The sequence below is a fragment of the Megascapheus bottae genome, chromosome 25 (genome assembly GCF_031878675.1).
Source record: "Megascapheus bottae isolate mThoBot1 chromosome 25, mThoBot2.hap1, whole genome shotgun sequence".
In the NCBI taxonomy this organism is placed as follows: domain Eukaryota; kingdom Metazoa; phylum Chordata; class Mammalia; order Rodentia; family Geomyidae; genus Megascapheus; species Megascapheus bottae.
Window position 1 is genome coordinate 389648 of NC_143533.1, and position 25967 is coordinate 415614.

General features: G+C 40.6%; 1 protein-coding gene across 1 annotated transcript in view; it reads right to left on the reverse strand.

Moving 5' to 3' along the window:
* Dnah3 (dynein axonemal heavy chain 3) overlaps positions 1–25967 on the reverse strand; it is a 180918-nt gene that overhangs the window by 69717 nt on the left and 85234 nt on the right. The window contains exons 28-39 of the mRNA XM_090357818.1: positions 24983–25181; positions 22439–22547; positions 21890–22003; positions 21258–21434; positions 19941–20032; positions 17521–17740; positions 15954–16088; positions 13825–13936; positions 11284–11525; positions 7997–8097; positions 6578–6683; positions 4899–5028 (exon numbers count right to left, since the gene is read on the reverse strand). Coding sequence (XP_090213944.1) covers positions 4899–5028; positions 6578–6683; positions 7997–8097; positions 11284–11525; positions 13825–13936; positions 15954–16088; positions 17521–17740; positions 19941–20032; positions 21258–21434; positions 21890–22003; positions 22439–22547; positions 24983–25181 — 1737 coding nt within the window. The remainder of the gene's footprint in view (positions 1–4898; positions 5029–6577; positions 6684–7996; positions 8098–11283; positions 11526–13824; positions 13937–15953; positions 16089–17520; positions 17741–19940; positions 20033–21257; positions 21435–21889; positions 22004–22438; positions 22548–24982; positions 25182–25967) is intronic.

The following is a 25967-nucleotide window of genomic DNA, read 5'->3' on the forward strand; positions in this document are numbered from 1 at the left end:
TCTTTAAATACAGAATCATGTCATCTGCAAAGAGGGATAGTTTTATTTCCTCTTTCCCTACTTGGATCCCCTTTATGCTTGCTTCTTGCCTTATTGCACTGGCTAGGAATTCTAATACTATGTTAAAGAGTAGTGGAGAGAGTGGGCATCCTTGTCTCGTTCCTGATTTTAGAGGGAATGGCTTTAGATTTTCACCATTAAGTGTAATACTAGCAGTAGGTTTCTCATACACAGCCTTTATTACATTGAGGAATGTTCCATGGATTCCTACTTTCTCCAGAGCTTTTAACATAAAGGGGTGTTGGATCTTGTCAAATGCCTTTTCCGCGTCTATTGAGACAATCATGTGATTTTTGTCCTTGCTCCTGTTGATGTGTTGAATTATATTAATTGATTTGCGAATGTTGAACCAGCTTTGCCTCCCTGTGATGAATCCAGTTTGATCATAGTGTATAATTTTTTTGATGAGTTGTTGTAGACGGTTGGCCAGTATTCTGTTGAGAAGTTTTGCATCGATGTTCATCAAAGATATAGGTCTATAGTTCTCTTTCTTTGATGAATCTCTGTCTGGTTTGGGGATGAGGGTTATACTGGCTTCATAGAATGAGTTTGGTAAGGAACCTTCATTTTCAATTTCGTTGAAGAGCTTGAGGAGTATTGGTGTGAGCTCTGCTTTGAAGACCTTATAGAATTCAGCTGTGAATCCATCTGGCCCTGGGCTTTTCTTAGGTGGAAGTTCTCTAATTGCCATTTCTATTTCAGAGCTTGAAATAGGCCTGTTGAGTTGGCTTAGTTCTTCTTGGTTCAGTGTGGGCATGTTAATATTGGCTAGGAATTCATCCATTTCATCTAGATTCTCAAATTTGTTGGCATAAAGGTTTGAGAAGTATTCCCTCATGATATTCTGGATCTTGGTAATTTCTGTCGTGATATTACCATTTTCATCTGCGATTTTGTTTATTTCGATATGCTCTCTTCTTTTTTTGGTAAGATTTGCTAAGGGCTTGTCAATTTTGTTAATTCTTTCAAAGAACCAACTCCTTGTTTTGTTGATTCTTTCTATAGTTTTTTTGGATTCCAAATCATTTAATTCTGCTTTGATTTTAATTATTTGCTTTCTTCTACTGGGATTAGGGTTGGTTTGTTGCTCTTTTTCCAGGAGCTTAAGGAGCCACCTGCTTTTTAATCTCTGGTTCTTAGACCTAGTATTTCTTGTCTAAGAATTCACAGTTGTGTGGGATCTCCTCCAACTTTTTTCTTGTTTTTCTTTGTTTTACTTTTTAAAAATTTTTATCATTGAACTCGCCTATACATAGATTCCTCTTTTCTTTATATATTCTTCTTATTACTCTTATTTTCATAAGTTTTATCTTATTTTTTTTCTAAATTTTGGACTCAACTATTTTAACTTTCTATCACCTTAGGTCAGTTTTCCTTACGCTATCCCTTTTCTTCATTACTATATTAATCTTCCACTCCTACTCTTTCCTTACCTCCCCTCTTGTCTTTCATACTATTTTTCTATCTCTGGTCCTCTGTTCATCCTTCAACTTTTATAATGCATGGATCTACAGTGGATGGTTGTTGAGCAGTACTGTATATCTAGGTGTTCGATTATATTGTAGGTCCAGAGGGACTTAAACACATAGAGATTGGATTGAGGGTTTCTTTGTAGTCATAAAACAGTGACTGGTGGTGATATTAGATTTGTCTGTAAGTGCCCAAAAAAGAGAGAGAGAGAGTGATAATACCAATTTAAAATTGTGAACATCTATTGTCTGGCCAACTAAAGAGCTCTAGGTTGGTTATATCTTAAAAATTGTAAAATCTTGTGCAGTATTAATCTTGCTCCTATTTTCAAATGGGCAGAACAAGAAACTCAAAGAAAAATGGAAAAAAATAGCATCTCTCACCCAATATAAACCGTCAATGGAGCAGTCATTGGCAAAACTAGAGAGTCATCTAAATGCTATATAAATGCAATTGATAAACATGATTAGTGAAAACTTTGAAAACATAAAGAAAGAGATACGTGTGGAAGCTATATCTAAACGAGATGAAACCATAAAGAGGGAGATACATGAACATGAGAAAGCCATAAAGGAGACCATAATAAAGGATTCACAAACAAAAATGGATGAATTCACAGAATCCATAAACAAAAAGCTGACCGAACTCCAACAAATGTCCCATGAAAGTAAAGCTTCTGAGCTAACCACTCAAATGGAAATTAAGGAGTAAAAGAACTCCATACACGATCTAAAACAAGAGATGCAAGACATCAAAAAAATGAGCAACTTGAAGGAAGGGAGATGAAGAATAAAGTAGAAAATATTGATAGTAGGTTAGACAATGCAGAAGAAAGAATCTCCGGAGTTGAAGACAACCTAGCTGTTATAGAGAAAGAATAGAAAATGAGTCAAACCAAATCTAGGAAATGTGAGAGAATGCTTCAGGAGGTCCAAGATACAATTAGGAAGCCTAATTTAAGGCTAATTGGTATGGAGGAGGGCCTGGAGAAAGAGGTCAATGGTATTGGAAATATACTTCGGGGAATCATCTCAGAGAACTTCCCAAATATCCAGAAGGGCAGGCCCATCCAGATGCAAGAAGCTTTTAGAACCCCAAACAGACCTGACCAGAAAAGGACATCCCATCACCACATTATAATCCGTACAAGATCAATAGAGAGCAAAGAAAGGATTTACAAGCAGTCAGGGAGAAGAGAACAATCACCTATAAAGGCAAACCAATCAGAATAACCCCAGATTTCTCAGCAGAGACCATGCAAGCAAGAAGAGATTGGAAGGATATATGTCATGCCCTGAAGTCAAATAACTACCAACCAAGAATACTGTACCCAGCTAAACTCTCATTCATAACTGAGGGAACAATAAAAACCTTCCATTCCAAGGAAAAGTTGCAACATTATGGAGCAACCAAACCAGCATTACAGAAAATTCTCAAAGATGTTCTACACATTGAAAACCAACACAAACAGGATACTGACAAAGAAATGGCACCTAAAAATCATACCAGCTAAGTAGTACAAGAACTGTCAAGCCACAGGCTCTAATGAAAGCTTTTAAAAATGGCAGGAACTAGTAAATATTTTCAATCCTAACCCTCAAAATATCAATGGGCTTAACTCTCCAGTTAAATAGCATAGACTGTCTAGTTGGGTCAAAAAGCAAGATCTGTCATTCTCCTGTCTTCAAGAGACACATCTTACACAAAAAAAAACATTTTTTGAAAGTGAAAGGTTTATCAAGCTAATGGCCCCCATAAATGTGCTGGAGTTGCCATCCTCATATCAGATGAAATAGACTTCAAACTAAAATTAGTGAGAAAAGACAAAGAAGGTTATTTTATACTAATAAAGGGGTCTCTCCTCTAGGAGACATAACCATTCTAAATATCTAAACACCTAATCCCAGAGCACCGAAGTTCATCAAGCAAACATTACTTTCACTCAATACTCATAGACCAAAACACAGTGTTAAGGAGACGAAAGGAGTCTAATGGGCCCCTGTAGAAAGTTTAAACTGCAGGAAACTGGCAGCTGGGCATTAGAATTAGTTGCTGAGACAACTGGTAATGCTGGGTTACAGCATGAGGTTCCTTGACACATCACATGGCAGAGGCACTGGTGACTGCTGTACTTGTCCCTTAAGGAGTGCATTGCAGGTCACAATGCCCAGCACAAGCACCATTAGAGGTAGCTGTGAGGCCAGGGGGGTTCTTCAGATGTCTGCCAGTGAATTACCTCCACTCCCCCAACCCCCTACTGAGTCTTAAAACAAGCTTAGGAGTAATAGAAATATACTTAGAAGCAGAATAGCCTAGAAAAGTGTGGTTGGGGCAGTTCCTGGGCCTCTACCCTCTACATCCTGGAGAGAATCCAATCTCCTGAGGCCAGAGTGGCAGTAAGCCTCAGAGTCTGGGACTTTCAAGTACTCATTATCTTGAGTGACAGAGTGATGAGTGGGACAGACCTAAACTATGTGATTTTCCACACCTCTTGCATTCTACCAAGATGTCTATCTATATATCAACCAATAATCACAAAAATGATAGAAAATTCATATATTGTTAAATATAACTCTATTGGGTTTTGTGATGTTTTAGCTTGGTCAATTTGATTTTTTTTTGCTTGTCTGTAGTGGTATTTCATGTATATTCATTATAGGTCACTTACTTTTTGGGGGTAGGGAGGAGTGGTATCAGTCCAGGGGCTTTAAACATCCTGAAGAAGTTTCATAGTTTTGGACTCCAATGTGATTAGTTCTCTTTTAGTATGTTAATAGTTTTACCTATGTCTTCATATTTTTACAATGTGAGCTTTCTTAACATCAAAAAATCCTATGTTTTATCAGATTTTTTTCTGATATGAATTCACATGTATCATATAAATCCAGACAGGAGCCGAAGAAAGACAGGCCAAGGAAAGATGAGATAATTTGCATAAGAACAAAAAACAGCAAGCCTAGCATTGGTGGCTCTCCTTTATAATCCTAGTTATTAAAGAGGCTGAAGGCTGAGATCTGAGGACATAGATGGGGTAAACAAATCTGAGACTCTTATTGCCAAATAACTAGCAAAAGGCAGGTGTGGAGGTGTGGCTTAAGTAGTAAGTGGCACCATAAGCAAAAAAGCTAGACAAACATGTGAGACCCTGAGACACACACACACACACACACACACACACACACACACACACACACAGCAGTATTGATTAAAACAAAATACACAGACTCTTTCCTGAAATTCTACAATCTACAATTCAAAGGCCTTCTTGTGCTTTGTCAAACAATTGGTTCCATTATAATTGCAGGAGCAGGGAAGAGTGATGAAGGAAGACAAAAGCCAAGACATTTCCCCATCCCTATTGTGCTTACCAAGTAAACAGGTGTACAGTCTCATCATTGAGAAGGCCAGATGGATGGGTGATGTTTGGACCACAAATTTACAATAAAGCCGACAAAATTCTAGGCAGGGCTGCACAAGCCACATGAACATGTCATTGACCTGAAAGTAGAAAACACTGTGAGATATGAAGAGATTATCTAAGAGGCTGGAGATGCTGATTAAGGATGACGATTACCTTTGAGAGTAGGTTCAAATTTATTAATTTATTAACTTATTTATTGTCAGTTGTGGGGTTTGAACTCAGAGGGCCTGGGTACTATCCCTGAGCTCTTCTGTGCAAGATCTAACATACTACCACTTTTTTTTCAGGGGGGAGGGCCTTCAGTCCTTGGGTTTGAGTTGGGCCTGGGTGCTCAGCTCAACCCTACTGCTCTACCACTTCAGCCACAGCACCACTTCCAGTTTTCTTATGGTTAATTGGAGGTAAGAGTCTCAAGTACTTTCCTGCTGGGCTAGCTTCAAACCATGATCCTCAGATCGCTCAGCCTCCTGAGTAACTAAGGATGACAGGCATGAATCACTAGTGCCTGGCAAGTTCAATTTTTAAACACTTCCAATCTGAATTTCTCTCTTTTCTTGGGTTTCCCCAGGAGCCAGAGCTACTGCCCCCAGACTGCCTTGTGATTGATCATATGGAGAAAGAGCAGCTAAACCAGAGTTCTGCCCTTATTGCTAAGCTGTATCTGATGTATGGAAAACCCGATGGGTTAAATGAATTTTCCATTTACGATATTTTCAGTGCATGATGAGTGTAAGTTCAGGAGCAACTACGTTAAATCAGATGCTATTTGCTGACCACCTAATAATTGCACTGTAGTCCACAGTGCTGGGGGAAAATGACGTATGTGTATGATGACAAGGCCTTGCCTAGCTCATAATGTGAGAGAAAGGGACAGCAAGCAATAGAAATAAATTTTAAAAAGCAATGAAGTAAATAAAGTGAAGATGATGAATTAGCAGAAAACCAAAATGTTATAAGAGAGAATAACAGGAAAACCTTAAGCAGAGTGGCTAGGAAAGTTTTTGAGAATAGTGAACCTTTCTGCTGAGAACTGGGTAATAAAGGTGAACCATCCATGAGATAAACGGGGACAAGAATATGGAAGAATTTTATTCTTCCATATGAAGAACAAAATGTGCAAAATCCTTGAGTGGGTAAAAAAAATCTGAGTTTTCTAGGAATGTAAAGAAAATAGGAAGGCTAGGGCCAAGGATAGAGATGACCAATAAAGAGGCCACAAAGTTAGGTAAGGCCAGATCACAATGAGCCCTGACAAGAAGTTAAAACTTGTGCCAAGGCCGTTTCCAAGTCCCTGGTGAGCTTTCAGGCATAGAGCTTTGGCAGCGTCTGGAATGGTACTACAGCCACCATCAAGAACATTCCTCAGCATTAGAATTCTCCACTGGGGAGAAGAGGAGTGATGGTGAAGGTGGAAGAGGAAGGATAAGTTCACTGCTCTAGGCCACACCCATCGTATGAAGAAGAAAGTTGGAAATATAACAAGCCAGCCAGGAAGCAAAGATAACTGGAAATGGGCCGAGAATCTATGCCCTTCCCCTTCTTGCTTCCTGGAACTATGGAGATGATGATGGGTCTTGAAGGTCCTGGAGATGAGTTAGGAAATGGAAAGAGAATGGAAGGTCTCACCAATTCCTTGTGTTCCTCAGTGAGGCTGGACGGCAGGGTATCCATGTATGAATCCTTCAGAGGCCTCCAGCTCAGCTGATGGGGCTCCATGTAGATCATCCCACACCTAATTACATAAACAGAGAATGAGGCTAGGTGCTCTCTTTTTTATTGTATTGTACCCTCCAGCACTGTGCTAGCTAGGTCTCCACGGACCTTAGCGGTAAACTTCAACTCACCATAACATCGCTCTTGTCCTATCCCCTTGGGCATTGTGAGTCTTGATTACCTCCCTTCTCATACAGTTTTATAGAATTTTATGCATTTATGAAATTACACCTATTTTTCTTTTCCTTTTAGGGATCCTGGGAATTGAATGCAATGCTTCATTATTTAGCAGGCACATTACCACTTGAGCTGTCTTCCAAGTCCTTGTGCCTTTAGTTTGTTTTTCAGATGAAGTCTTATGTTCTTGCCCCAGCTGGTCTTAGAACACAATCCTCCTACCTCCATCGTCCAAGTAGCTAGAATTATAGGCATATGCTACTGTGTCAGACATGTAACTGTATTTTTTTGCCTGTCCTGGGGCTTGAACTCAGGGGCTAGGCACTGACCTTGAGCTTCTTTTGCTCAAGATTAGTACTCTATCACTTGAGCCACAACACCACTTTCAGCTTTTTCTGTTTATATGGTACTGAGAAATTGAACCCAGGGCCTCATGCATACTAGGCAAGCACTCTACCACTAAGCCACATGCCCAGTCCTGGGCTTTTTATACAAAATATTGACTATATAGTTACTAAGATTTGTCCATACAAATGCTGTCAAGGTTGCTTATTTATATTTATAGATATGGCATTACTATTACAATGTATTAATTCACTAGTAAGTATTGGGCCATTTCCAATTGTCACTTATTCATCTTTGTGCCAGTATGAACATTGTTTTACATATCTCCTGTTGTTCATAAGTAAAAGTCTCTTTGGGGCATATACTTAGGAGCAGAATTACTAGCTCATACGAGCAAATGAGATAATAGCAAACTCTTTTCCAAAGTGCTTGCTTTGTTTGGACTCCCATCAGCAAAGTGGTTTGAAGACTGATTTTTTTTGCCAATCCTGGGGCTTGAGCTCAGGGCCTGAGCACTGTCCTTGGACTTTCTCAAGGCTAGAGCTCTACCACTTGAGCCACAGCATCACTTCTGGCTTTTTACTATGTATGTGGTATTGAGGAATCAAACCTGGGTCTTCGTGCATGCCAGATAAGCACCCTATACTAGGCAAAACTCCTGGCCCCTGAAGACTGATTCGATAATAAGTCTAAGTAAATAATGGGGTAGTCTTCTAGGGCGTAATCTCATTTGTGGGTTTTAGAGTTTTCCTTCTTTTTTAGGGTTTGCAGGCCACACCTTCCTCTCAGGGGCCAAGTACCCTGACTTACCTGCTCACAGTGGCTGGGGAGGCCTGCTCCAGGTCTGCTGGCTCAAAGATCAGACTCATCTTGGCACTCATCTGGATAATCTCTCCACTCATTAAACATAACTGCAGGGGAAAACAGAATGCAACAGTGGGGAGAAAAGGCATAGCAGTTCAATTACATCAACCAGTGAAGGGTCTCAGTGAAGACAGAGTTGGTTTGAGTGTATCCCCCCAACATTTTCTGAGCACTTATCATGGTCCAGGCATTACTCTAAGTGCATAGGATAAAGTAGACAAAAATATCCTCTTCTTGGGGATTTATATTCTGCTGGAGGAAACAGATGACAACCAAAACATAGAGGATAGGAAATTAATATGTTCATAATAATCTTACCAGGGGATCTGAACAACCCAATTGCTTACTACATAGGACCATATATAATGAAGTGTATCAACATGAACTCCAAGACATGAAAATGAGCAGTTCTTATTAGGTGCCATACATAGGTTTTCAAAATTATTTTTTTCTTCCATCTCTCTTAATTTTCTGTACCTGTGTCATATATAAGATTATTCAACCAGGGGAAGGCAAACAGAACCACAGAAACAGCATGCCAAAGGACAAACTAATGTAACATTGACACTTACATGACAGTAGGTTAGATATTAATATGTGGGAGGGGGAAGGGAAGGATAAGTGGGAGAAAATGAAGAATGGGGTAGCTTTGTTTAAAAACAGATGTAATAATAAATTTCCTTATATAACTGTAACCCCCCTGTTCATCACCCTTTCAATAAAGATAAAAAAGAAAAAAGAAGATGAAAAATTCTCAGGAGAAAAAATACAACAGAAAGTTAGATGGAGAGGGCTCAGTCATGGCTAAGTCAGTTATAATTTTAGATAGTAAGGAAAAGAAGCCACAAAATCGCAATCTTAAGTGAAGAACTGAACTGTCATCAGCTCTAAAGAAGCTTTTTGGTCCCTTATTTTTAAGATAGATGTTAAGTGTGCATCTTCATCTTATCATATTTACTCAAATCAAAGATACCTGTTTGAACATCTCATGTGGACTAATCAATGGAAGGAGTACCAAAATTTGTCTCTAAACCCTTTTTGGAATTGAATGGAGACCACTGGAAATTTCAGTATTTGAGAGGCACTATTTTGGGGGCGTGTGTGCTGGTACTAGGGCACGAACTCAGGGCCTCACTCTTCCTACTTGATCCACACCTCCAGTCCTGGCTTTGTGCTGGTTAACTGGAGATAAATATCTCTGTCTATCTGGGCTGGTTTTAAACTATGATCCTCAGATCTTAGCCTCCTGAGTAGCTAGTATTACAGGCCTGAGCCACCCAAGCCGCATGGGAACTGTAGTTGATAACACCATGTAGAACCTGAAAATCATGGTGAATCTTGGGATATCTACTTAGAACACCTGTATCTGCCAACATGGGCTCAAGAGAAAATTTCAAGTCATAAGACAAAGCTAGAGTCTTGGCCTCTCCCAGGAGAAAAATTTACTACAGATTTTTGCTGCTTATCTTAATGGTGGCTACAAAGTTCCCTGCATGTCACCTGATGCATGCCTCTGTACACACTCCCAGGTAAGTTCACAACTGTATGGGAATGATACCACCAAGCTCTGCTTTCTCTAAATATCAATAAAAGTAAACTAGACCCACACTTGTGGCTATAGTTTGGTTTGTCATACCACAAGAGTAACAAGAAACTCTTTAACTAGTACTCTTTCTATTACTAAAGTCAAAACCAATTGGTACATTAGTTTATATAGTACAGTTCATATCTATTTTTCTATGCTATGAAATTGGAATTATATACATGTGTGTGTGTGTGTGTGTGTGTGTGTGTGTGTGTGTGTAATTTGGCTAAGTAATCTTCATAGGGACTTCCATTATTAACTATGACTCACTCTTAGGCTTGTGACATTTAAACAGTTTTAGGACAGCATGTTGATTTGATGGTGATGTATATTCAGTAATACATTTTATCTATTATTTTAATAACCAGTTGTACAGTACTGGGTATATTTCAGATAATAGATATAAGCAATTTGCAAATATTAACTCATCTAATCTTCCTAACAACATTATGAGGTAGATATTGTTATCCTCATTTTATAGGTAATAGATCTGAGGCACTGAGAAAGTAAATAGCTTCTGGTGTTACACAGCTGATAATGGAAGAGCCAGGCTTTGAATCTAACTGCCTGGCTCAAGGCCAAGTTCTTTAGTGTTACTAGATTTACTGTGGCAAAATGTATTTTCCAAAGACTACTGTAATAATGTTCCAAAAATCTATCCTCATTCCATATGCAAGTTTATAATATGACTTTCTCCACTTCCATCAAGAAATGGAGTCTAGGAGCTGGAAATGTGGCTTGTTGGTAGACGTTTGCCTAGCATGCCCTGGGGTTGATTCCTCAGTACCACAAAAACAGAAAAATCCATAAGTGACTCTCTGGATCAAGTGATAGTGTGCTAGCCTTGAGCAAAAGAAGTTCAGGGACACTGACCAGGCCCTGAGTTTAAGCCCCAGGACTGTCAGAGCGGGGTGCGGGTGAGGGGGCTGGAGAAGGGAAGGAGGGAGGGAGAGAGAAAGAGAAATAGAGAGGGAGAGAGAGACAGAGAGAGCGAGTCTATTTCTCAACTCCTTTGAGTCCAGATTGGCCTTTGATGTCTGTGTGTGTGTGTGTGTGTGTGTGTGTGTGTGTGTGTGTGTGTGTGTGTGTGTAACTAATACTAGGGCTTGAAGAGCTGTCCTTTAGCTTTTTATACTCAAGGCTTGTACCCTACCGCTTGAGCCACACCTCTACTTCCAGCTTTTGGGTGATTAATTTGAAATGAGTCTCTTATATTTCCTGCCTGGACTAGCTTCAAACTGTAAATCTTGTGTCTCAGCCTCCTGAGTATCTAGAATTACAGGCATGAACTACCAGTGCCAAGAAAGCTCTTCGATATTGAGTGATAAAGTCATCTGGGTTAGAAATCCTCTAGTACTACTGAAGTCACAAGAACTAGAAACCAATTGGTCAAGCTGAACTCTCTCAAAATTCCACCCCCCCAAAAAAATTGTAAGAAAAAAATTACTTTAAGCAATTATTAGACCCTATATAGTTATTGACTATAAGTACAAACAGCAATATTATTGAGAAATTGATAAATGTCATTCTCTTGTGGGGTATTTACTAAAGGTGTAATAAATGCGCATCTTCTATTTTTTTCTTCTATTGTTTTGATCTTCATTAAGATTGTATATCCCACCCGGGAACAATTGGACCCCATAGCTACCTTTTTATTATCATCCAGAACAGTGTTCATATTTTCAATCCAAACAGCATCTACTGGCCCATCAAAGATAATCCACTTGCGGTCATCAGATACTGAAGATGCTTGTTCCCGGAAAGCATTGGCCAGGACACCATCTGTCCATTCATGGCTCACTGGGTCAAAGCACCCGTATAGCTGTCCCATTGTGATGGCCTTGGGGTTGATGATTTTGTACTCCACACCAAATTCTTCCATCTGGTTGGCTGGAGAAGAAGATCCAACATCAGTTACAAAGGCTCTAGGGAGATCATACCTTAGGAAAAATGCTAACTCAAACATAAACGAGCCTTGATAAATATACAAGCCAAGGAGAGTTATTGTCTATTTAGTGCTTCAGTCCTGGAAATTGAATTCAGTGCTTCACATGTGGTAGGCCAATGATTCATCATTTGAGTCATGGCTCCCACCCTTGGTTTTTTGTTGTTGTTGTGATGGTAGTGAAGGTGGTGGTGGTGTGTGTGTGTGTGTGTGTGTGTGTGTGTGTGTGTGTGTGTGTATGTGTGTGTGTGTGTGTGTGTATTGGGGCTTGATCCCTTAGATTTTTCACACAAGGCTAATGCTTGAACCTCAGCTCCACTTCTGGTTTTGGTGGTTAATTAAAGAATCTCAGGGACTTTCTCTGGAAGATTGTTTTGTTTTGTGCAGTCTTTACACTCTTTTTTGGGGGGAGGGGCTTTTTCTCTCAAGGCTAACACTCTACCACTTGAACCACATGTCTACTTCCCACCCTTTTGCACTTGAGATAGGGTATTACTGCTAACTTTGCCTGCTGGATTTGTCCAAATTAGCCTCCACCACCTGGTGTAGAAGAGATTAGATGAGTATACCACTATGCCTTGGCCAAGAAGAGTTGTTGTTTTCTTTTTTAATAAAATGTGAGCTCAATTCTTACATAGATAGGGATAACCAGAGATAGGGAATACATTTTAAATTGTTGGGCTATCATAGTAATTAGTTTCACAGTATATTTTATTCTGAGTCTTATTTCAAATGTACCAATCAGACCCAAGTCTAAAGCAATTCAACTAGGCCTAAAAGAACTTAGGCATTGAAGAAAGACACTATTTTATCATCTCTCTTAGTCTGCCTTGCTGTCATAGTTACACTAACTACTCTGGCTTTGGGCTAGGATTCTGGAAAATAATTGGTATATTTTTTTATCTGTTGGCTAGAAGAGCTTTTTCTCAACTGCTCAATAAGTGTCATTTGTCCCCTGAAAAATACACATACTATGAGAATACCAGCACCAAACTGGAAAACTTAGACAAAATGATTGGCACAGTGTGTGTGTATATATATTTAATAATAGAAAAATAATGACACATTTACATCAGCCACATGTCCTAAACTAAAAAACTATTTCTACAGAAATAGTACAAAGACACTGTTGTAGCATCCTTCTTATGCTTTTGGTTTCTTTCTTTTTTGTGTGATACTGGGATTTGAACTCGGGGCTGTTTACACTTGCTTGCAAGTACTCTACCACGTAAGCCATATATCTATCTCCCATCCTTTCCAATTTAAAGAAAATTGTGCTTTAGTTATAAAGTATTTCATCTCCCTCTCCAGGCTGGCCTAGGATCATAATTCTCTTATCTATGACTCCCGCATAGCTGAGGTTACAGGAGTATATCACCATGCCTGGCTTATTTGTTAAGATGAGGTCTTGCTTATCTTTGTCCAGGCTGCCCCAAACTACAATCCTCTCAACCTCTACCTCTTGAATAGCTGAGATTGCAGTCATGAGCTACCTAACCCAGCCCTCTCTTGTAGTTTATTAAAATGTAATCACATAAACTGGGTACCTGTGGCTCATGCCTGTAATCCTAGCTACTCAGGAGGCTAAGATTTGAGGAACACAGTTGGAAGCCAGTCCTAACAGGAAAGCATGTGAGACTCTTAGCTCCTCTAAACTACTGTAAAAGCTAGAAGTGGAGCTCTAGCTCAAGTGGCAGAACAGTGACGAGACCCTGAGTTCAAGCCCCAGCATTGGCACTAAAACAACCCAAAAGTGTGAACTCTTATCCTGTACCTTGGAAAGAAGAAAGGGAGGGAAGGAGGGAAAGATAAAGGGAGTGATGGAGGGACAAAGGAAAGAAGGAATGAAGGAAAAGTTAGAAAGGGAATAAATGGAAAAGAAAGAAGAAAGGGAAGAATGGATGTCAGGAATAAAAGGAAAAGAAAAGACATGTGACGGCTTGGGTTTGCTTTTGGACTAATTCCATTTGGGCCAATGACAGAAGTTTCTCTCTTATTGGAGAGCCATTGAATAAGTCATGTTCTGCATTTATAGAAAATTTCTCCACTTTTTATAACATGCCCATAAAGTCCCCTTGTTAGACGCCATGCCCCCTCATGTTTATTTACTATGTGCCACATTCTGCTTCTATCTCTGACAATCATGATCCACGGCCAGCAAAATGCAGCCTTGACTCCATGAAGCCAAATCAATGAGTAGGAAGAGATTCCTAACCTCAATACAAGCCAGGAATGTGAGCTTACCTGCATGTAAATCAGCCAGAGCTGCAGCCAACACCTTATAAGCAGAGGTCTTGCCACCCATGGGATCTCCAACAATCATAAAGCCATGTCTTACCAGCATCATCTCATAGATCTATAAGGAGAAATCATAAAAGAAATTAGTAGTTGTGCACTCAAGCTCACACCTCTCATCCTAGCTACTCTGAGGGTTGATTTGTGGTTTGAAGCCAGCCCAGGAAGGAAAGTCCATGAGATTATTATCTCCAATGAAACACCAAAAAAAACTGGAATTGGAGCCCTGGTTCATGTGATAGAACTCCAGCCTTGAGATAAAAAGCTAAGGGACAGTATTCAGGCCCTGAGTTCAAGTTCTAGTACTAGTGCATGGGCTTGGAATTTAGGTACAACCTGGGTACAAGTGGCTCAGTTCTGTAATCCTAGCTATTCAGGAAGCTGAACTCTGAGGATTGAGACTTTTATCTCCAATTAACCACTTAAAAATGGGAAGTGATGTTGTAGCTCTACTGGTAAAGCTCTATCAATGAGCACAAAGAGGCTCAGAGACAATGCCTAGGTCCTGACTTCAAGCCCCACAACCAACAACAACAACAACAACAACAAAGCTTCCATTTCATTAAGTCAATGATGAATGAGTGGAAAGAAGTTTCTCAAAGTCACTGGTAGATCTTGTTCATATATCTTTTGGACAAAGAAGTATGTGTTCCAGATTGCTTAAGGGATGTAGGAATTTGTTATTCACTTACCTATGTGCTTAACATCAAGTGATAACTCAAATATTTACTTTATCCAGATCTCATTAGCCACCTTTTATAGGTGAGCCAAGAGAAGTTAAGCAACTCTCTGAAGTTTTCAGTGATGGAACTAGGATTTATTCAGGGGGCTGTCTAACTTTAATACTTCAAATCTGTTCATTATATCATTGGCATTTTCTTTGGAAGGAAGGAAGGAAAGAATGAATGAGAAGAAAAAAGAGTAAGCCAGCATGGGTGGCTCATATCTGTAATCCCAGCTACCCAGGAGGCTGGGATCTGAGTATTGTAGTTCAAAGCCAGTCTAGGCAGGAGAGTTTGCTTCAATAAATTACTAAAAGAAAGAAAAACTCCAGAAGTTGAGGTATAGCTCAAGTAGTAGAGTGCTAGCCTTGAGCACAAAAGCTCTATGGCACTGTCCAAGCCTCTGAGTTCAAGCCCTAGGACTAGCACACAAAAGCCCTACAACTTCAATTAACATAAATATTCATACATATTTATGGAGTACAGTATGATAATTCAATACATGTGTACAAGGTGAAATGACTAAGATTAGGTAATTAAGATTGCTGTATCTTCAACCATCGGTCCTAGAGCTAAAGATTAGAATGATGGTCCACAAAGGCCAAGAAGGGTAGGTAGGGAAAGTAGATAGATCTTTTTCTGTTTATGTGGTATTGAGGAGCAAACCCAGAGATTCGTGCAAGCTAGACAAGCACTCTCCCACTAAGCTACATTCTAGCCCACAAGCTACATTTATGTTAGAAAGTTCCATTCATAGAAGATTAACTGCTTTTCTGGTTTAATTGGAATCTCTGTAGATGAAAACATGTTTTCTGTGTCAGGCACCATGCAATAAGATACGATGACACAGGGAAACCAGGAGCTTATCTACTCAAAAGGCTGACATATTTAGATCTTGGTTTGAAATCACCTCAGGCAGACAAGCCTAAGGTTCTCTTATCTGCAATTAGCCACCAAAAATCTATGGCTCAAGTGGTAAAGCACTAAACTAGATCACAAAAGCTCAAAGACAGCTGAGCAAGGTGGCTCAGGCCTATAATCATAGCTACTCAGGAGCCTGAGATCTGAGGATTGCTGTTCAAAGCCAAACCAAGCACTAAAGTCCAAGAGACTTTTATCTCCAATTAACCTAGAAAACGGGAAGTAGCACTGTGGCTCCAGGGTAGCCTTAAGCTGAAGAGCTCAGGGATAGCGTCCAGACCCTGAGTTCAAGGCCCAGAACTGGCAAAAAAAACAACAACTGTTCACAGTTTTTCTGCGTTGTTAGTCCCACTCCTGTCTTCCCTAAATCCTTCTAGTTCCTGCTCCCTGTAGACAGTAGAGTAGATATATCTCATATGAGTACAAGGAACTAACCTGGATAATTTTCCCAATAAACCAAGGTACTGGCTGAAGTCCCATCTTATTGCTGTTGTTATTCAGGGATTCCAGAAAAACTTCATAGTCTGGCTTTGGAAGAACGACTCCAGGAAACAAATCTGAGATAATCCCCTGTTGACAAGGATTCAAGAGAAGAGGGACAGGATGTAGTATTAGATACATGGTTCTAAACATTTTCCTAAAATGAGATCTACTGACAGAAGAAATGTTTGAAAAATCTCAAAGCTCATCTTCCCCTTGTATCCAAAACGTATCCAAAGTTGCAACTGTTAGGCGTAATTTCCCTCTCCTGAAATTTAAGAGTAAATATTTAATAAATCTAACTGTTGTGCTTAAGATGATTGAGATGACCATGATTGCTGTCTTTATGAAATTCACATCCTGGTTGATAAAGAAAAAAAGACATTAAATTAGTTACAAAAAGTAATTTTATTAGAGAAGCATAACTACCTAAGGGATGTCAGTGTGTGAGAAGTAATGCATCTACTATCTGATGAATATAACTGTAACCTCTCTATACATTACAATAAAAAAACATAACTTCCTAAACCCAACAGCAAATCTTTTAAAAAGAAATTGTATTTTGGGGGGGGGGTGCTAGGACTTGCTAGGCAAGGCTTTTGCCACTGAGCTACATCCCAGCCTTTCAACAGCAAATCTTATCCTATTACAGCAATCATTTTTACAGATACCAGTGGCTCAATCCTGTAATCCTAGCTACTAATGCTCTGCGTATTAAGATTTAAGTCAGGCCAGGAGGCTAGCTTAGTGGTAGATTGGTAGAGTACTTTGCCTTGCACGCATGAATCCCTGTGTTTGATTCCTCTGTACCACATACACAGAAAAAGCTGCAAGTAGAGCTGTGGCTCAAGTGATAGTGTTAGCCTTGAGCAGAGAGAGACTCAGGAACAGTGCCCAGGCCCAAAGTTTAAACCCCAGGACAAGGGAAAAAAAAGATTTAAGGCCAGGAGTTTGGCCTAGTGGTAGAGTGCTTGCCTAGTATGCACAAAGACCTGAGTTCGAGTCCTTGGTACCACATACATACAAAAAAGCTGAAAGTGGTGCTGAAGCTCAAGTGGCAGAGCTCTAGCCTTGAGAAAGGGCGAGGACAGTGCTCAGGCCCTGAGCTCAAGCCCATGACTGGCCGATAAAAAAAAAAAGATTTAAGTCACCCAGGCAGAGAAATTTGTAAAACTCTTATCTCCAAGTAACCAGCAAAAAGCTAGAAGTACAAATATGGTTCAAGTGGCCAGCTTTGAGTGGAAGAGAGTAAGGCCAAGAGTTCAAGACCCAGTATAAGAAAAGAAAAAGAAAAAAAACATATTTATTAAAACAAGGAACTAGACAGGGATACTTACCAACATTTTTTATTAAAACAAGGAACTAGACAGGGATACTTACTATCAAGATTATTAGTGCAAGGGATCAGGAAGACAGAGTTTGGGTTGGAATAAAAGAGGGTAGAAGAGGACAGAAGGTTTGGAGTAAGGTGCCAAAAAAGTTGAGCCTGGGTACTTAGCCAGTGTCCTAAACTGTTGCATACCTGAAACAGAGGGACATCTTGAGCCAAGAACTTGGCGAGGTTGACATCAAGCAAGGCACGGAGCAGTAAGACACTTTCATCTTCCTCTGGATATTTGAGCTTTAGGTTGCCTGCAGCTGTGAGCACAGATTTGACAGCCCGCATGCCATAGTCGTAGTGGTGCTGGGAGGAGAGTTGTTCTGAGCACAGGCGGTAGGTGGCAACAATCTTCTGGGCAAGACTAGGAGGACAAAAACATGTCTGCAGATTCTGATCCCCAACTTTGCAGAAAATAGATTTGCCCATAGACTTGATTGGGTAGCCCTATCCTTTGAAGTCCTTAACCAAATTGAGCTAAGGATATGAAACTCTCTTTCAAGATTAAAGACTACCATACAATTATGTATACCATGTAAGTACATGGAATTACAAAATACACTTTCATGTACATACCTGAATGAGCATGCGCACAACGTAATGTATCTTAGAAACTGATGTTTCCAAGCTATGCCTTGCGTTTATGATCCATTCTGATCATACACATCTGGTTTTCCAGTGAGTGAAAGTAAGGTTTGCTTATTCTAATCCTTTGGAAATCGGTATCAGAGTTGCCCTAACCAATATACTTAGGCACACTGCACTTCTGGAGACCCTTTCATCAAACAATTCACTTATAAAAACAAGACTTTGAATTATTCACTAGCGCCCAGTGCAAGCTAAACATAAGGCAGGTGACTCAATAAAGAGTTGCTAATTGAAATCAGGCACCAGTGCCTTGTACCTATAATCCTAGCTACTCAGGGAGGCTGAGATCTGAGGATCATGGTTCAAAGCCAGCCTGAGCAGAAATGTCCATGAGATTTATCACCAGTGAACTACTAAAAGAACCAAACGTGAGGCTGTGACTCAAGGGGTAGAGCAGTAGCCTTGCACAAAAGCAGCTCAGGGACAGTGCCCAGGCTCTGAATTCAAGCCCCAGGTCCAGTACACACACACACACACACACACACACACACACACACACACACACACACACACACGTTGCTAATTGAATAGATGAGGGAATTCAATGAGAAAAATCAATATAGCCAGTATTTCTACCACTAAATAAACAACACAGGGCCAGGAGTTTAGCCTAGTGGTAGACTGCTTGCCTAGCATGCACAAAGACCCAGGTTCAATTCCTTGGTACCACATACATAGAAAAAAGCTGGAAGTGATGCTGTGACTCAAGTGGTAGAGCACTAGCCCTGAGACAGGGACAGTGCTCGGGCCCTGAGCCCAAGCCCCACAACTGGCAAAAAAAAAAAAAACCCAATAGAGGTAGTGTTCTAGCCTAGAAAGGCTAACACATTCTATTGGGAATTTCTATAGCCCTTTAGATTACAACAAGGACAACAACATCAACCATATACTCACCTTAGAGATATGTGATATGACAAAAAAGAATAGGTTATGGAAAAGACAATGTGAAAGACAAACATTAAATTTGGAATGGTTAAATGAAAGCTATTTATTTTATTTACTTATTTTTTTGCCAGTCCTGGGCTTGGGCTCAGGGCCCGAGCACTGTCCCTGGATTTTTCTCAAGGCTAGGGCTCTACCACTTGAGCCACAGCACCACTTCTAGCTTTTTGCCATGTATGTGGTACCAAGGAATCGAACCCGGATCTTCGTGCATGCTAGGCAAGCACTGTACCACTAGGCCAAACTCCAGGCCCATGAAAGCTATTTATAACAATTATTCACAAGTCTTATTGTATGTGTTATAATATATACAAACCTACACCTAAGAATATAGCATACATATGTGTGTCTCAGAAAATGAAGTAATATTCTAGTGAGAAATAACATAGTTGATTGATTAAGTTAATTAAATAGTGCTATAAATAATTGTTTCTTCAGTGTGGAATCATTTTGTACGTACTATAGTTTTGCCTTAGGCCACTTAATACTGTGGACAGAAATTGCTAAAGTGAGAGGTGGAGCTGATATGAATAGCTACTTTCTTTTTCTTTTTGCCAGTACTGTGGGTTGAGTTCATGATCTGAGCACTGGCTTTGAGCTTTTCTCAAAGCCAGTGCTCTACCACTTGAGCCACAGCACCACTTCAGGCTTTTCTATGTATGTGGTACCAAGGAATCAAACCTGGGTCTTTGTGCACGGTAAGCAAGCACTCTATCACTAGGCCAAATTTCCATCCCATGAGTAGCTACTTTAACTGTGAAAGAAAAGACTCTTTTTTTGAGCCACTGGGCCAATTCCTAATCCGGAATGAGGTCCAAACCAAAGCCAGGACTATATGCTATCAGATTAGCCAGTGAAAGGAAGCAAGCTTATTATGTTTTGTCTTCCAACTCACATTGAACCATTACATAAAAATCCACTTCTTAAGAACAAACATTTCAAAACCCACTGACTGGAAAACTAATGTAATATACCTCCTCGAGTCCAGAAACCCCATAGAATACAAGGAGATTTCTCCAATAAGAGCATAATCTGGCACCATCATAGCCACTGTCCGGAATAAGGCCTGGAAAAGAAATAACTGATGAGAATTTGAACACATACACTGAATACTTTGAGGAGGTGCATTTACTAAGGCAAAGGGAAGTAATATGATTATTCCAGTCAAAGAGAGGAGACACAGGAGACAAGTGGATACAGAGACTATGTTCGACAGACAAACACCCTGTCCACTGGCTTGTCCGGGTTCATGATAGCATATTGGATCCTGTGATGGCTACCTGGAAGCTCCTTAGTGCTGGTATTCTAATAACACCTCATTCTATGAAAAACAAGGACATCTCATGGCATTGTCCAATGGTTCTTTTTAGTTTAATAAGACGAATCATACTTTGAGTTCTTGTTCAGCAGCTGACTAACTGTGAACAAGTTACAAAACCCCTCTAGACCTTAGTCCTTTCATTTCTAAGTAGACTAGCAGATGAACAGAGTCACTAACTAGACCACTTGATATAATGGAAGTGAAGTATATCTTGAATGCTCAATAAACAGCTATTGTATTGTTACATTGTAGAGGTCAAGTGACTTTCCTGAGTATACAGCCAGAATTCACATCATGTCTCATGAAAGTCACTTGGGCAAGTTCTAATATGGCTACTGGCAGATGGTGATCATAATAATTGGGTGGTTAAAAAAATAAGAAATAACCAGGCACCGATGGACTTTCCTCATCGGGCTGACTGGAATCTCAGCCTCCTGTGTATCTAGGATAACAGACAAGAACCACCAGCACCAGAGAAATGGTGATTTTGATTCTAGTGTTCATTGTTTCCTGTTTGCCACTAGCCATTATCTATGTATCCCCTCTTCTTCAGGAGACCAAGTTGGGTAGTTGTGTTCTGGAACCAAGATCTTACTACCATTGACATTCTACTATTCCTTCCCACAACTAAAAAAGAAAAAAAAATCCTCCTGTTACTGTTCCAATTCTCTATGAGATCCTCTGATACACACTTCCAGAAAGTTCTATACTGTAAAGTATCCATGTTTTATAAACTCCAAACTCATTTTGGAGTTTGTTAGTTTGTTTTTGCTTTCCTGGGGCTTGAACTCAGGACCTGGACACTGTCTTTGAGCTTTAACAAGGCTACTGCTCTACCACTTGAGCCAAAATACCACTTCTAGCTTTTTCTATATATGTGGTACCAAGGATTCGAACCCAGGACTTCATGCATGCTAGGCAAGCCCTCTACCAGTAGGCCACCCTCCCGGGCCTCCAAGCTCATGTTTACCTTGAGGTTATCTGGCAGCTCAGCCCTGCCAGCATATCCAGGGTTCATGGTGATGAAGACAGCACAAGTTGGGTTCAGAGAGAGTTCAGTGCCTTCAAAGATGAAGGTCTTCAGCTTCCGGATTATAGCTTGTTGAATGCTGAGGATCTGCTGGGCTACCACAGACAGCACTTCTACCTGTGGTAAGAGGGCATGGCTGATTGGAAGTTCTGCTTGTGTCCCCCTCACTTAGCAAGAAAGAACCCATCACCTGCCTTCTGCCAATGACTCAATGCAGGTGTGAGTCACTGGCACCGGGCTTAATTTTTATTTCTTGTTCCTAAACTGCAACCACTTAGAGGGCAAGAACATTTCTAGGCTTCTTGCTATCATAAACATAGACATTTGCTCATATATAGCAGCTGCTCAAAAATTTTTGAGTGTGTCAATGAGTAGATAGATATGATAAAGAGGTGAAGATAGCTGTATAAAATATGCATAGTCTCCTTGTTGCTGTTTCGATTTAGTTTACTAAGGACCTAGGCTGTATAAGATTCATAGAGGAAATGTAAGTCCTTGGTATTAAGAAGCTGAGAACCCAGAAAAAGGTCCCTGAGTGATCAACTTTTCCATACTGTAACCAAGAAGTTTACCTCAATCCTGTTGAATTCGTCGAAACACGCCCAGGCTCCAGCCTGAGCCAGCCCCTTGAAGAACTTTCCCATGGCTTTGTAATCCAAGCCATCAGAACAGTTGAACACCACACACTAGAAAAGAAGGGAAAAAGGGCTGGGAGTTTGACCTACTGGTAAAGCACTTGTCTAGTATACACGAGGACCAGGGGATTCCTTGGTACCACATACAGAGAAAAGGCCAGAAGTGGTATTGTGGTTCAAGTGGTAGAGCACTAGCCTTGAGGAAAGCCCAAGGACAGTGTTCAGCCTCTGAGTTCAAGACCCAGGATTGCCAAAAAAAAAAAGATACAAAGGAGTAAGTGGGCCCCATTCAGAATGGAGTACATTCCATCTGTATCATCAGCACTATGAAACAGGGGTAAGGCACCTCTCTTCTTGTTCTATGGAGCAAGATGGGGCCTCATTCTGCCTGTTACAACTAAATCATCCTGAACTTCATGCTCATGTTCCTGGACAGAGGTTCTGAGAGGGCAGAAGGAGAAGCAGAGACAGCTAACATTTTCCTACCTGCTTGGCCAATGCTTTGGCCAAATCTTTGGTGGTTTCTGTCTTGCCTGTTCCAGCAGGACCTTCTGGAGCTCCTCCAAGGTTCAGCTTCAAAGCTCCCATCAGTGTCCTAGGGAGAAGAAAACAGGAACTTAATGTCCAAGGAGAGTATCAGCTTTTTTTTTTTTGGTGGGTCCTGGGGCTTGAATTTGGCCTGGGTGTTGTCCCTGAGCTCTTCAACTCAAGGCTACCATCCTACTCTTGAGCCAAGCCCCACTTCCTGTTTTCTAGGGGTTAGTTGGAGATAACAGTCTCAGGTCCTTTTGTGCCCAGGCTAGCGCAAGAGAGAGGAGAGAGAGGGAGAGAGAGGAAGGGAGGGAGGGAGGGAGGGAGGGAGAGAGAGAGAGAGAGAGAGAGAGAGACAGACAGACAGACAGACAGACAGACAGACAGACAGACAGACAGACATAAGTGAAACAAACAGAAATGAGAAATAGGCTCCATAGTCCAACGATTACCAGGACTAGTCAAATGGTGAAATAAATATATTTCTCCCACAAGATTGTGAACTCTTGAGTGTAACTCATACTTTAATGAGTTTAATGTCCTCACTAAAAATGTACAATGCCTGAATTGAATGACGTAGCAAAATGGATCCTGTAGCTCTTGGTAAAAGTCTTTTTATTGTGGTATTAGGGATTGAACTCAGGGCCTTACACCTATAAGACAAACTACCACTTTAGTCATGCCCCTGTCCCAATACAAGTATAACTTTAGTTAAAACACTATCTTGTAATTTTCTCTTTTTTTGCCAGTCCTGGGCTTGAGCTCAGGACCTGAGCACTGTCCTTGGACTTTCTCAAGGCTAGAGCTCTACCACTTGAGCCTCAGCGCCACTTCTGGCTTTTTTCTATGTATGTGGTACCAAGGAATCGAACCCGGGTCTTTGTGCATGCTAGGCAAGCACTCTACCACTAGGCCAAACTCCTAGCCTCTGCAATTTTCTCTTGTTTCATTTCTTGAGTCAGGTTCTCACATAGGTCTGGCTGGCCTCCTATCCTCTATGTAGGCCAGGCTACCTCAGTTAAAGTCATGATCCTCCAGCTTCAGACTCCTAAGTACTGAGATAACAGTTGTGTACAGCTGGATCTTATAAGCTTCTGAACATGTCTCCCCCAATCCTCATTAGATTTAGTGTTTATTAGGTCATACATTTTGCACAGAAAAGTTTAAGAAATGTTTGTTTAGGAGGACTATAGCTAACAATATTGTGTCATATTAAGAGTTGCTGCTTGCCACAGAAAGAAAAATAATTGCATAAAATAACAGAAGTTATTTCTCTACTCTAGTAATCACATTACTATATATGTATCTCGTGATACTATGTTAAATATTTTATATCTATATATCTATCTAATTTGATTTTTAAAAGACAGTTGTGGAATAATGGGTAGAATAAATGATGAATTAAAAAGTCACAGAACAGGAAACAAGGGACTGAGGATCTTAAAATACTCTCAAGTATATTATTATTATTATTATTATTATTATTATTATTATTATTATTACTTTGTGTGAGTTCTGGGGCTCGTACTCAAAACCTGGCTGCTGTCCCTTGGCTTTTTTGCTCAAGGCTTCTTCTTCACCATTTGAGCCACAGCTCTACATCTGGCTTTTTGCTAGTTAATTGGAAATAAGAGTTTCACTTTTCTACCCAGGCTGCTTTGAAACTTGATCCTCAGATTTCAGCCTCCTGAGTAGCTAAGATCTATAGGTGTAAGCCACGGTTCACATTTCATATATTCTTTTTATAATCTACAAAAATGCGCTGTGAGGGGCCCAGAGTTTGGCCTAGTAGTAGAGTGCTTGCCTAGCATGCACAAAGACCCGGGTTTGATTCCTCACTACCACATACATAGAAAAAGCCAGAGTGATGCTGTGGCTCAAGTGATAGAGCTCTAGCTTTGAGAAAGCCCAAGGACAGTGCTCAGGCCTTGAGCTCAAGCCCCAGGACTGGTACCAAAAAGAACAAAATGCACTGTGAGAAAAAATACAAAAAAGAAAAGAAAAGAAAATCTGTCACCATATTAACAGATTCACAAAATCCAGGTTTCTGCAGTTAGAAATGCCAAGATTTTCTGCTGAGCATAGAATGCCATGTGTCTCTTCACTGGACTCGCTGGGAAGCTTGGAGAGTCCTATTTCAGGGCTCCTGACTGCTTGGTCAACCTGTTGGCCACAGTTATTTCCAGGTATCATCTTGGTTTGTGGCTTTGTAGAACGTGCTACTTGAGAGCATCATGTCATTTTCACGGTCTTACTGCAATGTTCTGTTGTTTTGTTCCAACTTACCAGTGTATATTAGGATCCCTGATCCCATTTCTCACCTGAACATCCAGTTTCTATGCCCACTATAGGACTATGGGGACAAAAGGTAAAATTCTGAGATCAAAAAAATCTAACATGTAGATGGTAATAAACCCAGGGTGATCTCCTACCCCTCCCAGATGCCTTTTGCTCCTGAGTTCTCGGCTCACCCCTCAAGCTAGAGGCCCCACGCTTTACCTGTAGCATCGATCAGTCAGGGGCGTGATCACCAGCCGGGGTGAATTTCCCAGGTATTCATACCCATACAAGGCATTCGTGGTTATCATCTGCACATGCACATCCTTTGATTCCCAGTAGTAGCGCAGCTGTGAAATCCACTGGAAATCACTCAGACTAAAGACCTTATCCTCGGCTAACTTGGCTACCACATCGCGAGCTGTCAGAACATCATGCAGAAACACAACAACATACAGAGCCATCAGATTCCCCCCATCTCCATGGTATCCTTAGAAGAGGATGATATCAAGGCTCATACAAATAATCCTAGCTATGCAGGAGGCTGAGATCTGAAGATCATGGTTCAAAATCAGCTTAATAGGAGACTCTGATCATCAAAGAGCCAAAAGTGGTTCAAGTGGTAGAGTGCTAGCCTTGAACAAAAAATCTTAGGAACAGCACCGATGAGTAAGGTTTACATGAGCGTTCAAAGAGGAAAGTGACTCTCCAGGGATCAGAAAAGTTGCCTTTGCCATGCATTGTGTGCTTGCACGCAATGTGCACGCACATTTGCATTTATGAACCCAGCCACTCTGGGGTTCCCTGGGTTATAATCTTGTTCACATCCCTACTCCCTATCAGCTAGGCTTGTGGGAATGTGAGGTATGCATTCTCTCACCTCTACCTCTGATTTTATGCTAGTCTATGTGGCTGAAATCAGACTGCAATGAGAGAATAAGATGCTGTGACAAGTCTGTAGGAAGCTGGGTATACGAGTGAGAGACTGTTTCTAGGCAACCATCCTGGTCCAGCCCTTGTTTCCTTGGTGATGATGTAGTGATGATGTGGAGGTGGTTTGTTTATATAAAGACCCCAATTCTTTTTCATCACCATGTTTCGGATTTAGAGAATCACTGGAAGGCATCCGCTCTCATCAAGCAACTTCTTCCTGCATCACTGCCTATTCCAGTCTTTTGGGTTTTGGAATAACAGAGGAGCCTCTTGT